Source organism: Penicillium hordei (assembly GCF_028827395.1).
Source record: "Penicillium hordei strain IBT 12815 chromosome Unknown utg000002l_segment0_segment0, whole genome shotgun sequence".
Classification (NCBI taxonomy): Eukaryota; Fungi; Ascomycota; class Eurotiomycetes; order Eurotiales; family Aspergillaceae; genus Penicillium; species Penicillium hordei.
The window spans coordinates 2,860,172-2,876,765 of NW_026623143.1; the positions used below are offsets into that span (position 1 = coordinate 2,860,172).

The 16,594-nt window shown below is 50.3% G+C and overlaps 7 protein-coding genes across 7 annotated transcripts; 2 read left to right on the top strand and 5 right to left on the bottom strand.

Annotated features, from left to right (window-relative positions):
- Positions 1 to 85: 85 nt before the first annotated feature.
- N7537_004397 (cytochrome P450) lies at positions 86 to 2,058 on the bottom strand (the record flags this gene model as incomplete). The annotated part of the gene is made up of 6 exons (XM_056895454.1): positions 86 to 276; positions 384 to 485; positions 538 to 821; positions 867 to 988; positions 1,038 to 1,381; positions 1,434 to 2,058. 6 exons carry the CDS (start codon positions 2,056 to 2,058, stop codon positions 86 to 88), a joined length of 1,668 nt encoding a protein of 555 aa, XP_056755202.1.
- A 912-nt stretch (positions 2,059 to 2,970) lies between these two features.
- On the bottom strand, positions 2,971 to 3,616 carry N7537_004398 (uncharacterized protein; the record flags this gene model as incomplete). The annotated part of the gene is made up of 2 exons (XM_056895455.1): positions 2,971 to 3,228; positions 3,587 to 3,616. The coding sequence occupies 2 exons, from the start codon at positions 3,614 to 3,616 to the stop codon at positions 2,971 to 2,973; spliced, it is 288 nt and encodes a 95-aa protein (XP_056755203.1).
- Positions 3,617 to 3,808: 192 nt separating this feature from the next.
- N7537_004399 (uncharacterized protein) lies at positions 3,809 to 4,765 on the top strand (the record flags this gene model as incomplete). The annotated part of the gene is made up of 1 exon (XM_056895456.1): positions 3,809 to 4,765. One exon carries the CDS (start codon positions 3,809 to 3,811, stop codon positions 4,763 to 4,765), a length of 957 nt encoding a protein of 318 aa, XP_056755204.1.
- A 680-nt stretch (positions 4,766 to 5,445) lies between these two features.
- On the top strand, positions 5,446 to 7,914 carry N7537_004400 (non-ribosomal peptide synthetase; the record flags this gene model as incomplete). Its single annotated transcript, XM_056895457.1, has 1 exon — positions 5,446 to 7,914. One exon carries the CDS (start codon positions 5,446 to 5,448, stop codon positions 7,912 to 7,914), a length of 2,469 nt encoding a protein of 822 aa, XP_056755205.1.
- A 726-nt stretch (positions 7,915 to 8,640) lies between these two features.
- On the bottom strand, positions 8,641 to 9,570 carry N7537_004401 (uncharacterized protein; the record flags this gene model as incomplete). Its single annotated transcript, XM_056895458.1, has 2 exons — positions 8,641 to 9,184; positions 9,287 to 9,570. 2 exons carry the CDS (start codon positions 9,568 to 9,570, stop codon positions 8,641 to 8,643), a joined length of 828 nt encoding a protein of 275 aa, XP_056755206.1.
- Positions 9,571 to 10,474: 904 nt separating this feature from the next.
- N7537_004402 (Zn(II)2Cys6 transcription factor) lies at positions 10,475 to 13,041 on the bottom strand (the record flags this gene model as incomplete). Its single annotated transcript, XM_056895459.1, has 2 exons — positions 10,475 to 11,741; positions 11,795 to 13,041. The coding sequence occupies 2 exons, from the start codon at positions 13,039 to 13,041 to the stop codon at positions 10,475 to 10,477; spliced, it is 2,514 nt and encodes an 837-aa protein (XP_056755207.1).
- An 841-nt stretch (positions 13,042 to 13,882) lies between these two features.
- N7537_004403 (deoxyribodipyrimidine photo-lyase PHR1) lies at positions 13,883 to 15,690 on the bottom strand (the record flags this gene model as incomplete). The annotated part of the gene is made up of 2 exons (XM_056895460.1): positions 13,883 to 14,423; positions 14,483 to 15,690. 2 exons carry the CDS (start codon positions 15,688 to 15,690, stop codon positions 13,883 to 13,885), a joined length of 1,749 nt encoding a protein of 582 aa, XP_056755208.1.
- Positions 15,691 to 16,594: the final 904 nt, after the last annotated feature.

Here is a 16,594-nt window from a genome sequence, read left to right on the forward strand (position 1 = left end):
AAAAGAAAGAAGTCAACTGAAATCAACGAAGAACGATTGTTACTCATATTATCTCCACACTTGGCCCAACCTCAGTTCACCTTGCCTATACCCGACTTTGGAACACAAGCCGACATGCACCAGGCTGCGCAGTCAATTGGTCCTTCATATCTCGTTCCACAGCTTTGCCATTATTCTCACCAGGTGCAAATTTGATCCGATAGTGGAACACCAAGGCAGCAGCTACGAGTCGGATTTGTGCAAGAGCTAAATGACGACCAACACAGCTTGTACGCCCTGTTGAAACAAATTATCAGGACACGAGCCTCTTGTTATCCTTGTGCAACCCAGCCAGCCACATGGGAGATCTGACAACACGGGTCAATGGTAGGGTTGTAGCTTACCGACGCCAAAAGGAGCAAATGCCCGTTTATCCTTGATTAGCTCCGGTTGGCTGTACCACCGCTCGGGAATAAACTCATGGGGATGGGCATATGCCGTCTCAACTGAGGTTTATTTTAGTCTTTCTGGCCGAAGAGGAGATAAGGAGTTTCTCACGTCGACCAATTGTGTAGCGTGGCGCACATATTTTGGTATTTCCTGGGATAAACGTGCCATCTATCATTAGTCCTTGTGGTGGAGTTACCCGAGAGCTGAAGGTTAGTACTGCTGGAAGTAATCGCATTGTTTCGTTTATAGTCCCCGTCAAATGAGGCAAGGTGGCTAAGGCAGCTGGACTATCCCTATCAACCCCGTGGATCTCTTCATATATCTTCTCAGCATGCGTGGGGTATCGAGCGAGGAAATAGAAGAGAAGGGTCAGGCTTGGAGCAGTGGTGTCGCTACGACTATCAGTACATTGCCACATGATATCCAGGCATACTGACCTTCCGGCTACAACCAGCGTTGCAGTGTCGCCGCTCAACCACCGTGCCCGCGAGGGGTCTAATCCGCGTTTGACGTGGTCCTCAATAAACCAAGATGCGATATCACGATCTGGGAGTGTTTTCTAGCTCTATATTAGCCAGGAGATCCATTGCCCGTATGTTTTCCACTACCTTCATCCGCCGAGCCATGCATTGATCACAAAATTCAAGCATTTGAAACCAGTGCCGGACCTTCCACAGCGACGGAATAAATGCAAACCCCAGTCTCGGGATCCATATTGCAGGACTAAACGGGCCTAGCAACGTGAGTGCCGAACGCAGCATCGCTATCGACGAATGCCACCTCTTACTACTCATCATTCCGAAATCCTCGCTGAAAGCAAATTCTCCCATCGAATCAAAAGCGAAGAAATACATTAGGTCATTGATGAGAATAGGGCTTGATTTCCCCAAAGCAACTAGGCTTTGCAGTGTTCGTACCTTTTCCACCATTCGCCGATGATACTGGAGCAATGCTGAACGACTGTGTCAGTGCTTAATGTATGTGAGTAATTCGATCCACCAGACCTTTTCTGCTCAGTGCTTGCTCCCACATTTTCCGCCGTTCATGGTGCAACTGACGGTCGCGAGTGAAGATTGAGGATATCCGGGGATACAGAAGGTCGTACCAATCAGAGCGCGTGTTATCATTGTCTGGACCATCCATGGCCTCATAGGCCTCGGGGTGGAATATGGTGATTTCGGCAGGACCTGAGTATATAAGCTCAATGTTATCAGGGAGTTCTACTTGATTGGGATATATCTTACCGGTTCGTACAAACTCCCCATATTTTTCGTGCCAGGCCTGCAAGACGAGATGTCCACGCGAATTACGGCATTTCCAAACATGCCATAATTTGGTCACTGCAGCTAATTTTGGACCGGGAAAGTGTTTCAATCGATGAAACATCAGCCGGTATACTGCAATGCTTATGAATAGTGATGAGAGATAGCATGTCGCCAAGTATATTGTCTCAACCAAGCCGGCTTGGGTGCTTCCACGGCCAAATAAATGCTTTGTCCATAATAGACAGCTAGAAAGAAGATGGAGAACGACAACCCTAGGGCCTTTCAGATGCCATTCCCCGTGAATAAAGACCAGTCGATGGGCCAGTAGGCCTGCAATAATTGCAACTACCCCTGGAGCTAACATGATGATGATGATCAAAACGAATATTTTAGGACAATAGCAATGGCTATTTCGAGGCTCAAAGTGGGACGACTCCTATGTGCTTTGTATCATTCAACGTCACTGTGAAGGAGAGACGAAAAGGCGACGTTGGACAACACTCGTCATTCAAAGCCATCGGAGGATATGGACCTAAACTCGGTCATTTTGGATATCTAGGTAACCTAACGTGCCAATGGTTCACCCCAGAAACTGCTCAACTATTTAGCTTGGTTTGATGCCTTGTCCGAGATATTTTAAAGTCTACAACCTTCTGCTTTCTATTGTGCTCTCATTTAACCGTTCGTTCTTCCTTCGTTCTTCATTCATTCCCAAAAGGCTGACCCTAAGGCTCAAATTCAACCGTGTGTGTGATGTAAATCCCCAACTCACCATACCATATACCATCAACTTCGATTGGACCATCAATACTCTTCAGTCATGAACCGATGTCTCTCAATTATCCAAAGCGCATTGAAAACTCTGTGGTACCAGTCGTATACCTTCTGGCTGTTCGTCTTCAGCGATTTAAAAACTATTGTGGCACCAAGTACCATTTTCGGAATCACAAACGCCTGGGCCGTGTCAAAATACGACCCGCAAGTTTCAGGAGCTTTGTCCCCTCCCCAAACCATAAGCGATACTCCAAAGTCGATTGGAAGAACTCTCGCGGCATTATCATGGATTCTGGTCAACTTGATCCCATTCGCCATCAACAACCAAAGGGGCGAAAAAGCCATTGCCGAGGACGGTTTGAACAAGCCATGGCGCCCCTTTCCTCGGGGCCGGATTTCTCACAAGTGGGGCACGCGAATAATGATCCTTCTATATCTATTCGCCCCGATATATAGTCTTACATTCTCCGGGGGAGTCCGACATTCTGTGACTTTGATATGGTTAGGGGTGTGGTACAATAACTGGGGTGGCGCGGACAGGAACCCGGTCATTCGGAATATTATTAACGGACTGGGGTATACCTGCTTCGCATCGGGGGCGATGGAAGTGGCCTTGGGCGGCTCTTTGCTCCCTCTTCACCCGCTTGGGTGGCTGGGACGGTGGCTTCTTGTCATCATCGGGGTTATTTTCTCCACCGTCCAATTGCAGGACATGTCCGATCAACCCGGGGATGCTAAACGCGGTCGGCGAACAGTGCCTCTGGTATGGGGTGATACTGCGGCGCGGTGGACTATTGCTATACCCATGGTCGGTTGGGGAATATGGTGTCCGATGTTCTGGGGTGTGTCATCTGTTTGGCTTACTATCAGCATCGCATTGGCTTTTCTGGTGGCCTTGCGGACTCTAGTAGTTCGTTCGGTTCAAGGGGATAAAAAGACATTTCGACTATGGAATTGTTGGATTGCGTTCATCTATATGCTGCCTCTGTTTTCTAAAGGGGCATCTCATGAACTTTTAAGCCAAGGTAGGTAAGAGCCGATGGACCCTAATTAGCACAATCAGCCTAATTAGCACTCTCATGTGATGGCGTCCCATCGCCATTAGCATTCATGCCTACCGTGTCTAGTGAAACTTGTATCATGGACATATTGTCCATGTCCGAGATATATATTCGGTGATAAGAACACCCTAATCCTAATTCCGAGATGAGCTTAAACCCCGCTCTAATCTCCAGCTAGGCATGACGTTGCCCTTCTCTGCCTTAAATATCGTCGTTTCAAGCTCTTTTTTTTTTTTCTGTTCTTCTTTTTGTCTTCGATCATCGATTTGAATATTCATCATGGGTTTCCTTTACTCGCAATTCTTCGTTACTCCCAAATATCCGAAACAGTCTTTCGCCGATCAAACGGTGCTCATCACCGGCGCCAATGTCGGCTTAGGCATGGAAGCTGCACGTCACATCACGCGACTAGGCGCCGCTCGAGTGATTCTTGGTGTTCGAAATGTGACTGCAGGCAAAGAGGCCAAAGCCGCCATTGAGAAATCTACAGGCCGCCCGGGCGTCTGTGAAGTGTGGGAGATCGACCTAGCCTCCAACGCCTCGGTCCTTGCCTTTGGCGAACGTATCTCGAAACTCCCCAAGCTCGACGTAGCCATCCTCAATGCAGCAATTGCCACAACGGAGTTCAGCACTGCCGAAGGATATGAGCGAAGTGTCACTGTCAATGTCATCAACACTCTACTCCTCGGCCTTCTTCTCCTGCCAATCCTGAAGGCCACGCGACAAAGGAACCCATCGCATACACCCCGACTTACCTTCGTTGTGAGCGAGGTACATGCATGGGTGGATTTCACAGAATGGAAGGAAGACGCGCCCATGAAAGTCGTTAGCGACCAAACAAAAGCCAAAATGGGCGAGCGGTACCCATTATCGAAGCTGCTCCAAGTGCTGCTTGTGCAGGAACTAGCAGGACGGGTGCGTGGATCAGAGGTGATCATCAACATGCTCAATCCTGGTCTCTGTCACTCACAGCTGGGGAGAGAGGGTGGTTTTAAGTTCGCAGTGATCAAAATGATATTGGCGCGATCGACCGAGGTTGGATCTCGAACGCTAGTGGCAGGCGCTGCAGCTGGACTTGAAAGCCACGGCGCATATATGACTGATGGATATGTGAAGAACATTATGCTTTCGCCTTTTGTGCGCAGTGACGAGGGGCGTCAAGCCCGTGAGAAACTATGGGCCGAGTTGTCGTCGATCCTTGAGGGTGTTCGACCTGGAATCATGCAGAATGTCTAATCTGGGACATGGGTATTTCTTGTAAATTGAGTCAATTAAATGAATATAATTCATCAGAACGGGCTAGACGTGCCTATTAAATTCCCTTCTCACATAATATCTTACGGAGTACGGAGTACATTGACTCCATCTGCAGCTGGAGTCTTCGTACTACTGCTACTCCACGGCTGACCATTCAAGACTGCCAAAATACAATGCAGGTCGGTGCTGATCTCCGATGTTGGATTGGTCAGACCGTGTTCATAGCCCTTTCCTTTTTTTTGATGTCCGTCTCACCTGGACCTTTCTTATTCGCAGAGAGCCCTCTGCGCTCGGCACAAATTGCTCGCTATGCTAGGTCGGACGCTGAGCCAGCCCATTTTCCAATAGAATGACCTCTCACAATAAACATTCCGTGAGTACGAAGTGATGGCGCTGTACGGAGTGCATCCTACAATTTTCCACACATGCCGAACTATGGCTATGATTTGCTCAATGAATCCCCCTGCCGTCAATAACGAGGTCTTATTGACTGCCCACTTGGTTCAACAAAGGGATCAGTGCCAAGGGATATGTTCAAAATGAGACAGCTTGTGTATGCCTGTTCCCTGTGCAAGTTGCCGTACATTTAGTCCAGGTAAATCCCTAATCTAAGACTGCGATACTTTATTTCTCCGCACTAGTTACTATTCATCTTCATCATGGCTCCTGTCCTGTTAGAACCCACAATTATTGTTTCCCAGCCCAGTACTGCTCCATTGAAAGTATCACTCAATAGTACTTTTACAAATGGAGTTGACCTGACCCTGAAGGTGCGTCCCTGGCGACTCCTGCACCTCGCCGATGCCCTCAACCCTCTCTCGCCCGCGCAAGAGGAACATCCGGATATTCATATCCAGCGACTACTCCAATTGGCCTGGGTTACTACTATCAGAGCATTTTCCTGTTCGACAACGCTATACATTAGTCAAGACTATCTGAATGGTGAATGCTACATAGGCGAGGCAGCTCATGGCTACTCGAAGCCGACCGTCCAGATTCACGTAGATCCTCATGATACCGTGAGAGATCTGTTCCGCGAGAGCATTGAAGCATTGGGTCCAATATCCCAGATCGAAGTTACGGAGAATGTCCACAACGGCCAGGCTGGTGATAATCCCGGCTTCAATGTGACAATCGTCTACCAGAAGCAACCGGTGGAGCGCATTCTGCCCGGTCAGGATGCATGCGTCGGGCATTGCCAGGTCTGCTGTGGCATACCGGCGAAAGAGCCATCGGAGGTTCACTCGATGTTCGCCGGTCTCCGACTTTCAATACACCATACCTCCGACTATAGGTTACACGCCAGATTGGATGTTGGAAACACTGGGATTGGACTGCCACTGGCTACAAGCCTCTTGAACAGCTTCAACCAGGCCCTCTCATCCATTGATGGCTCATTTACACAGAGCATCGGTACCCTCGAGTTGTGCTCGGGGCAAGATCGTGACCAGATCACCCAATTCACTGCAACCATCGAGCCTGCCCATGATGCCCTGCTGCATGACCTTTGTTTACAACACGCGAAGACAACACCCGATGCTCCCGCCGTTCGCTCCTGGGATGGCGATCTGACATATCGTCAACTCGAGGAATTGACCTCCCGATTGGCACATTGGCTAGTGGGACAAGGTGTCGGACCGAATATCTATGTGGCATGTGCCTTCTACAAATCCACCTGGGCTATTGTGGCCCGATTGGCTGTCCTCATGGCTGGTGGTGCGTACATCTGCGTTGATGGGAATGATCCACCGCCATATCTTGCATCCGCCCTCGAACGCACCCAGATAAAAATAATGCTCACCTCAGCCGGATACAAAGAAAGATTTGCCGGTCGGGTCGAAACACTCTTCGAGGTCAGCGAAACTTCGTTGTCGAGTTTGTCATTGAAGAATTCGATCCCTTGCTCAACAGTCACACCCACTGACCCTTGCGTTGTGCTCTTCACATCCGGCAGCACGGGAAAACCAAAGGGAATCATCCAAGAGCACCGTAGCTATGCTTCCGCATTAACAGATTACATCCGTGTCATGGACATGGGACCACATAGCCGGATGTTCCAATTCGATTCGTACACCTTCGACATCAGCAACAATGACTTCCTGGCGCCTCTGATGGCTGGTGGATGTTGCTGCGTTCCCACTAGGTCTCTGACGATGGAAGCTCTGATGCACGACATGAACGATCTGGGGGGGAACATAATGTTTATCACACCCTCCGTTGCCATTGACATGGAACCGGACTACGTCCCCACTTTGGAGACGATGTGTATTGGCGGCGAGCCAGTCTCAGACGCGGTACTGGCGAAATGGCTGGGCCGCGTGCAGGTGGTAAATCAATACGGCATGGGCGAGATAGCTTCTCTCTGCGCATATAATCGCAATCTCCAGATGGGTCGCGGGTCAGTCGTCGGTCGTCCTGCTACCGGTGCAATTTGGATCGTCAGTCCCGATAACCCCGACCAACTGATGCCCGTCGGAGCCATCGGCGAACTTCTCATCGAGGGCCCCCATCTTTCCAAGGGTTATCTAGACCATGTCTCTGGAAAATCGGAGAACTTCCTCGCCACGCCGCCTATTTGGATGGCGCAGCTGCATAACGAGAGACCACATCACCGTCTATATCGCTCTGGAGATCTAGGCCGGTACAACCATGATGGCACAATCGAGCTGATGGGCCGCAAGGATAGTATGCTCAAGCTCGACGGAGCGCGCGTCGAAGCCGGCCAAGTGGAGTACGTGCTCCGACGCAATTTGTCCACCGGCGATGCCGCTATCGTGGACATTCTCGGCGCTGTCGACGGCCAGGGCGATCCGATTCTTGGGGTTTACTTATACTTGACGAATAACCCCATGAACATGGAGAGTGGTCCGGTTGAAGAAATGGAATTCCGGCCGATCAGCGACAGGCACGCTGTCCACGCACTTACCCAGTCGCTGAGCGATGCGGTTCGCCAGAATTTGCCGAAGTACTATGTTCCTGCGCTGTATATCCTTATTGACAGAGTCCCGCGCACCAAATCTAAAAAGACAGATCGGCGCAAGCTTCATATGCTGGGACAGGCTTATTACATGGAACATCGGGAAGAGCTAGAGAGCATTACTGTGTGGTTGGATTGGAGTCAGATATAAATAGGTCTCATTCAATCTTGGAGTGAGTGGGCCTTTGGTTATTTGATATATTTCTGGTATTGATCTGGGAGGATATCGCATGCAAACCAAAACCACTATATATAGATATTTGGACGTCTATTCTCAGATGCAACGACCTTGGAAGATCGAAAAGAACCCTTTGCGGCCGGGCATAACATCAATACATCGATCAAATTGCGTGGCATTTCCACCTTTGCTTTGTCAACAAGTTTGTATTGTAGTGTTTCTATATGCTCATGAAAAACCTTTGTGAGGTAGCATCTGCCCGAACATGAATATCAGGATATGCCGTTTGCACAACATCATTTCATGGCCGGTTCACGGTGTAGAAACTAGGGCCAGGCGGGTGGTCTCCGCTCTTGGCGCGATTCCATCCTCGCCCGTGATGCTCTTCATCCATGTAAAACGATGACTTTTTCGAAATTAAATTCGGTTCACGTCCCGCGCACTCGTATTCCCGACCTGACACAAGAATCCGAGCTATAATTCCTAAGGCGAGGGATGTGGGGGGTCATGGCGGGGATAATAACCCCGCCAATAGCGCTGAGACCGTGCATGCCGGCGGCATGGCACAATGACGGCTCTCGGTATAGCGCAGCCGGCACTACGGCACTAGAAGCCGGAGTAGAAGAGCCTCGGGAGAGGGGGTTAATAGTTCCGCAAATTGTCTCAAATAGCGAAACAATTATGCGTCACCACCCACTCTCATCGCTCGTATGACCAAGCCCGGGGCAGTGACGGAAAGAAAGCATGCTCCATATCCTGGAACGCTAGATCCTCATTCATCATCATGGAAGAACCAATCGCAAACCCCGCGTCAGGGTCAACGGGCAGCCAATTTGATGTCATGCGGGTACTCCCATCCGGCATCTCGAGTGGTGTGAGACACTCCTCGTCTATTCGTGATTGTCGGCGGTGCGGGGAGGGGGAGCTGAAACTGTGGGTCTGATTGTGAGCCTGATACTGGGGGTCAAGTGCCGAGGCCCCGAAATCCGACGGCCCGAAATCGAATTGCATGTACTGGGCATCTTCGTGATCGGCTTCGCCTTCCCACCCGCTTGATGAAGCATGGCTTGGTTCTGGGGATGCGTTGGGATCTGAGGTTGGTGATCCAGGGAAAGGGAAGGCGAGGGTATTCGGGGTGGGAGTCATGAAGAGGGCTCTTTGCGTGGCAAGTTGGAGATCGGGGCGGGGATGGATCGGTGGATTCTCGGTGGCTTGGAATGGGGTTGATTGGTGGAGGGAGAAACTAGTTGCACATGTCAGTTACTTGGTTCTAGCTGCGCTCTTCTTTTTTTTTTGTTTCTCGCTAGTTTGGGGGTTTCTGAGCAAGGGCTAGGGTAAAATTTACCTTGTAGGGTCGGTTTTCTTGCCTCCACACTCCTCCCTCACTAGACCGGCATCATACCACATTTGCGGATATGGCTGAAGTGCGGTCGATTTAACCGGGTATTCATTCACCCAGTTGAACTGCTCGGCAGTCCAAGAGGGGTCCAGTTCCTCCTGCATTGGCAGAGGAAAGTCGCTGGCAATGAAAGGGTGCGGGCTGAGCCCATCGTGTTGCCCCATATGTGAATCAACGAGACTCTCCATGGGCCAGGAGGTAATCTCGTATGGGAGCTGAGCTTCAGTCATGGTGAATGTGCTGTATCTGTGACACGCTCAAATGATGGCGCAAGTAGAGGGAACAAAGCACAAATCAAGGAGCAAAGCTCTTGTTGAAGCTTGCAGTTGAATCTCTAGATATTTGTTATTTTCGTGAGACCTTGCTACCAGCATAAGAAAAAAAAGCAAAAGATGTAATTCCCCGCAAAACCGGGGTCATGCTGGACTTATTTAAACCAAAAAAAAGTCCAATTCAAAAGATCAAACCATGCTGAGGAGCTGTGGAGTTGCGGAGAACCTGGGGTCCCGAAGCTCCAACGGTAAATATTCCCGGAGACCGCATGATCTCTTGAAATTGTTCAATTAACCGATTTCCCCGGATTTTACGGTCGAGCCCGTGCATTCGGGGAAGATCCTTAGCCAATCGGTGAATTCCGGTACCTCGGCATCGAGAATTTAATCGAGACCCCGCCGTTGATCGGGTAAATTTGAAGAGGCTTGAGAGATGAAGAACCAAAAGGAGAACGGGGGGTGATATTGGGCTTGTTTCATTTTATACTTTGGTATAGATTGGATGAAGGTTTGTGGGGAAGATACTGTTGATGCCATGGAAGAATAGACCGAGATGCCCTTATGGGTAAATTATATACACTTGCAGAATTATCCGTCTTGAATAATACATAGGAAAGAAGCTTTCACCGAGTGAGACGCCAATATCCAAAGCGCCACTCCAGAACTATACAAGGAGCAATCGTATAGACGTAGCATTTAGTCAACCCCAGGATTATGAAGATCGACCAGGGGGGAAAAGGGTTCCCACCGCTCCCCTCAGGTACGAAAACCCGCAGGAGAACGCGTGGTTTAGCTCCGTAGCGCGCAGGGATCGACAGGAACAAAGAAATCCTGGCTGGACCTGCTTCTGCTTGTGGGGTATTTACAGGGCTAAGCCAGTCCCCTTCCGTGTCCAGCGGTAAAGCGCGAGAACTGCTTTTCGGCGATGCCGAATTTCACTCGGGTTAACCGGGCGACCCCGAGCCTGCGCGACCGCAGAACGCATCACTTGCCGGAAGCTGCGCTGATATTCCGTATTGAGGGTGACGACACACGATTCCGTCGCTCGGATCATGGTCTCGCAGGCGTTGAGTATGCCCTCGCCTGCTTCCTTTTGCAAGCGCTCTACGATAAGCAAAAGGAGGAAACTGCCTTGCAGCAGCTGGATGCCAAAGAAGTAAGGCATAAAACTAACGTCGGGGTCGAAGCGGAGGATTTGTTGTACGGAATCGGCGGCTTCAAGTGCGTGTGAGATGGTCGATGCAAAGGCCGGGGACGATGTCCAGAAGTCTTTGTCTTCGATCAGTGAGACAGGGTCCCATTTTCCGACAAGTAGGATATGGAGGACGTGAGTGAGGTAGGAGGAATAGGCAATGACCGTTTGAGTATGCCAAGAATAGGCCTGAGACAATTGTGGATCGACAGGTTCTGGTTTGTGGGTGTACGCAGTCGTCGATGAGGCAGCTGGGTCTGCCGCTGTCGCCGCCGCAAAAGTTGTGAGACTAGCTTTGTAGATCTCAAGTTGGCGTAGGACTTCTGACACATGTACCTCCCATGCTTCTTTTCCTTGGAGCCTGACACCAAGAGTAGGGTGGTTTCGCGCCTGGTTGAGATCGATCAGTTCGCCAGTGATCGTCATGAGAGGGAGGAAAAAGCCAAGAATGGAGTGGTCGTGGCAGATGAAGTTGGGGAAAATGCGACGTTTATTTTGGTCGCCCGACCGGGGGCACTGAGGCCCATCAGGACGAGGACTATTGCTGTGAATGATTCCAGCTTGCCATGAACTTTCATCTAGTGGAAGCAACAAGTCCTCGCTCTCGGCATCGAGTAGGGCCAGCGGACGATTATAGCACAATGCGAGATGGCGGTCCATAATATATAACAGCCACCATGTTCTGCGCCGCTCTTCACGGTGCTCTTCTGTAATAGGACCATTATGCAAATCGTGGTTCTTGTCGCATACGCAATTCAGACTTGAGCGAGAACTGTTCGAATAGTCCAAACCCAGGCCCCCTGGGGAACCAGGCCATCCGCCTAGACCGTAGCCGAATGATGGACTTGAGCCATCGCTCATGCTGTCGATATTGGGTGTGATTTCCATCTCCTGGTTCAATTTAAGTTCTCGAGCTAGTGTGAAGGCTGCATGCCACCTAGAGTAAAATTAGTGGAGTGGACAGGGGATAGGAACAGGGGTACAACGAACCATCTCATACTTGCAGCCTTTTGTTCACTAGACGAGATAATCGAGGCCACATGAATATATGTAATGACATCATCTAAAGACCCAGCAGGTCCTACTAGCCCTTTATCATCACCGACTCCTTCGAATGGGTGGTGGGCGCCGGCTGAAAATTCGTGAGCGGTCGCGTTTTCGGCGGGCGATGGATCTTGGTCTTTGAACGAGACATGTATCAAAGGTCGCAGTAAGCGAATAATCAACGCACAGAGGAATTGGCATATCTTCCTTCGCTGTAATGGTGAGATGGATAAAGAGAAGGCCCGATCATCCACAGCAGCCACCCAAAGCATACTTGCCAGCAATGCAGGACTAGTGGGCCGAGGCCGGTCCGTACTTAGAAAAGAGGACTTTCGAAGGACATAGCAATGAATATGATGGCACACAGGATGCATATGGGTTGAGAAAGCACTGGTAAAGTACAATTCAAGCAGATCGCACACTAGTCGCCGCGGGAGATTCGATTCGAGAAAAGGCATGAGAGGTTCCAAGACAGGATACTTCAATGGGGACCGGGTGGTTGATTGCTGTCTCTGCCTCGGAAAGTTCGCCCCCGACACAGACGGTATGGGAGGAGCACGCTGGACCGGATGGTGGCCAGCGAAATCAACTGGATTCCAAATGTCCATCAACCGGGGCAGAGGCGCGTCGCTACCGCCTGTGCCTGCAAGCAGATCATACGAGTCTGGCGATAGATGCGCCGCTGACAGCCATTCCTCTGTGATATTCGCGGCAGGCCCTGCCCGCTGTGGCTGTGGACGATCCGGCACAGACCGAAGGCCGTCAACGCTGGGCGCCGAGGCGGCGCTGATCTCATTTGTTGCCGGCGATCGCTGCTGGAAGGTCGATGCAGGAGAATTATTGTTAACCGGCGACAGCACCTGCTGCGACTGCGACTCTCGGTTGTATTCCCCATCGACCTGCTTCCCCTCGGTGGGGTCCTGCGCTGCCTCATCCTCGGCATTCGCACCTCCATTTTTCGGCTTGGATCTCGCAATGCGTCCTCGTTTCCGGCGCTCGCGGGTAAATTGGCAGCTTATATCACCGCGCAGACATCTCGAGCAGGGGAAAGCACGGTCGCATCGTACACGGCGAGTATGGCAGGAGTCGCAGGCGACTCTGTTTCGGCGCCATCGTCGCTTGCCGTTTGCTAGCTCAACCTCGACCTCGAGCGAGTCGGGACCCGGAGATGGCTGATCACCCTGGGACTCCATTTCGGGGCGTCATTGGCGAGATCCAGTGTAAAAATAAAAAGAAGCCGAAGAGAACAGCAGAATGTTGCGGGGAAAAAGGCACTACTAATGTCTCACCCGCAATTCCACTTGGCGTGCAATTTCTCCAACTTTTGAATTTGACTTTGGACAGAAGGACATCTCATCTGATCAACACTGACCATGATGTGCTTCATTATTATTTACGATAACAAAGGAACCTGTGAAAATCGACGAAAATGACAGCCTCTATTAATGTTAGATAGCGAGTCGCCGCTTGATCCCCTTATTCTGCACCCATTCAGTACTATTAGTCATCCTCTCGTCCTGCCCAGGTGCCTCCCTATATCTATAAAACAAATCTTCACTCTTGAATTTAACCCTATGAAACAACGGATTCTTGAACGTGATCGAATGAGATCAGGACTGTAGACAGGAGTTAGAAGGAACTTGTTATCGGATACATTCAATGAGGCTCACTCCATTGCTTGTGTTTCAGTGCATATGCTAGAGATTCGGGACATAGCAATAGAAGTTGATGTTCTGTGAGTTCATCAACAACAGGGCCACTGAATTTAACTTCATACGTGTCGACTTCAACTGCAGGAACAGGGGACCGTCTTTCAAATCTGGCAGTCCACACGGGCTTATTGATTCCACCCCCAGGAGAAAGAGCTCTAGAGTCCTCAAGGGTGCGGAAAAATCGTCGTTGGGCTTCTTTCCTAGCGTTCAAAGATCTATCATCATTGACTAGAATATTATCATAGTCCCTTATTAGGGCGCTAATCTGGAAACGGCAAGACTAACCACACCAATAAATCACAAGTCTCAACATTTACATTCCTTATTTCTGAAGTGCACTCTTAAACCGCTCCAACGCTCGATCTCGACTCTCTGCATGGTCCACAATGGGCTTGGGGTAACCATTCTTCTGCGCAATAGCTGCCGCCCCTTTCGCATAAGGTTCGTGGATGGCTTTGCCAGACACCTCGCGCAGTTCCGGCACCCAGTGGCGAATATACTCCCCCTCCGGGTCAAATCGCTCACTCTGGCGAAGAGGATTGAAGATGCGGAAATATGGCTGCGGATCTACCCCAGTACTAGACCCAAATCCCCACCCGCCATGATTAGACGCGAAATCGCCATCAATTAGATTCTCCATGAAGTAGCGCTCGCCGCGGCGCCAATCTAGCATCAAGTCCTTGGTAAGGAACGATGAGACAACCATGCGAGTGCGATTGTGCATCCACGCGCAGTGACGGAGCTGGCGCATTGCTGCGTCAACGATCGGGAAGCCTGTCTTGCCCTCGCACCACGCTTGAAATTGGTCCTTATCGTACTCCCATTCAATGTTGGTATGCTCGGGTTTAAAGCACTTGTTCATACTACAAGAGGACCATGCATTAGAAAGGGACACCCGTTGTAGGAAAGGACGAAAACTTGCCAGATGAAGGGCCAGTTTACCAGGACATGCTTGTAAAAGTCACGCCAGGCCAACTCGCTGATCCAAGTCATGTATCCAGGGTCATATCGATCAAGATGGCCTTTGTTGGTTCTCTTCGCTGTCACGACAGCAGTCCTTGCGCTGAGGGCTCCGCATGCAAAGTAAGGACTCAACACCGAAGTATTCTCACCAGACAACATGCTCCGCAACTCCTCATACTTCTTACCTTTCTCCTCGAGGAAGCTGTCCAATCGCTGGAGAGCTTCATGCTCTCCAGCTGGGTAAAGCCCCTCGAAGCGTTTCTGATCTTCGTCCGACAGTGTGTGGGTTTTAGGAGCGGCTGGCACCTTGCAATCAAACAGATCCTTGAATTGTTCGCGCGAATTCCCTGGATTTGACCCGGGTTCCTCAGAGACCTCGAGGTAATCCGGGTTCTCTTTCAGAAAGGCCAACCAAGAGCGATACCATGGAGTATAAACAGAATATTGTTTCCCTTGCTGGCTAGCCAGCGCCCCCGGAGTGACCACGCATGTATCATGAATGGGGGTGAAATTAATATCGCTCTCTGCGCAGAGTCTAACAAGCCTGGCTTCGCGCCGTAGTTCGTCTACCTCATACTCAAGATTTGCATATAGGTTCTTCACACCCCACTGTTGACACAATTCCACAACCCGGTTCGAGATCGACTTCCGTTTCTCCTGTGTTTCCATATGCAGAGGGATATCTAGTTCCCCCAGGTCCTGTTGCAATCGCTTGAGAGTGCGCAGGGTGAAGTCCACTCGGGCGGGGCTAGTCAAATGGGCAGACCAATCTTCAGGCGAGACGATGTAAAGACCGATCAACGGCACCTGGTTCTCTTTCGCAAATTGGTAGGCCGCGTGCAATGCCCTGTTGTCATGCAGCCGCAGATCGCTCTTGAACCAATGTATCACAGCACTACCCACGCTGACTGACCGGCGCTTCTCGGCGGTTTCCCGGCAAGCTTTCTGTAGTGTTTCAATTGGGCGTTCCAGCTCGCCATCGGTGTATGCTTGGCACCGCTCGTTGCTCATCTCCGGTGGATAGAATTGGCGTAGGACTATGCCGAACTCTTCAGTTTGCTTCGCGTTTGGATGAGGTTGGTTCAAGTCGGGACGGCCCTTTTTACTAGGGGGTGAGCCATTAGGCTGTTCAGCTGCCGGTGCGGTGGCCTTCCTCTTGGGTGGCATAGTTGATAAGCTGCGAAGTTGGGCTTGCAATTGGTTGGAAGAAGACACGCGTGGGATTGATCGATAAAAGCACAGAAGGAGATTATGCATTACTGAGAAGAACAGGGAAAGGGGGAATTAAAAGGAAATCCTCCAACATTCGATCCGGGGAGATCGAGATCGGATTCAGATTAGGTGACGTCAGAGTCCGATCTCTGGTCGCGATCGCGTTCCTGTCAACGTCCGCGAGTGATCTGGACCTGCTTTGATGCTCTTTTTTTTATATTTTTTATCTGGCATGTCAATAACGCCAGTGATGCTACAGAGTGGTAATAAAGTATGTCAGTGATACCACCTGGGCAGTTTAATTAGTGCCTCTCCGGTTTCTTGCCAATAAGCAAGCTTGGCCTACATAGTGTGGCAGATCTGCCGTTCAGCTTGGGACCAATCAGGTGCCAGATGTGAACAACCTCGTATTCCGAGTCCGATTATTTCCCTTGGTATTTCCAAGGGAAATACGTGGAATTCAAAGATGGATACTTATATCGCTTTTATCCTGAGAGCACATACCTTGTCTCTTGGTAGACACACCTTATCATCTACTCTCCCCCTCGGATAGTATATTTCTCAAATACCCCATCGAAGCAAGGGGGATCGACAACCGAAAACAGAAATCCACTCAATAAGAAGATCAGGGGAATAAAAGGGAGTTGAACTCATACTTATTTGATGACTATCCCATCTGGAGTTCCAGGGTTACCAATATCCCGAACTTGAATCCGTGACCCGGAAACTTCCCCGACTCTCTCGACCAGTCGATTTTCACTTTCCCTCACAAACCCGAGCTGTCATGGAATCAGGTGCGCTATACGCTCTGTTCGCCGATATCGTCTAAGCTCTTCCCGCCACTTCCCCAGGCGCAGAT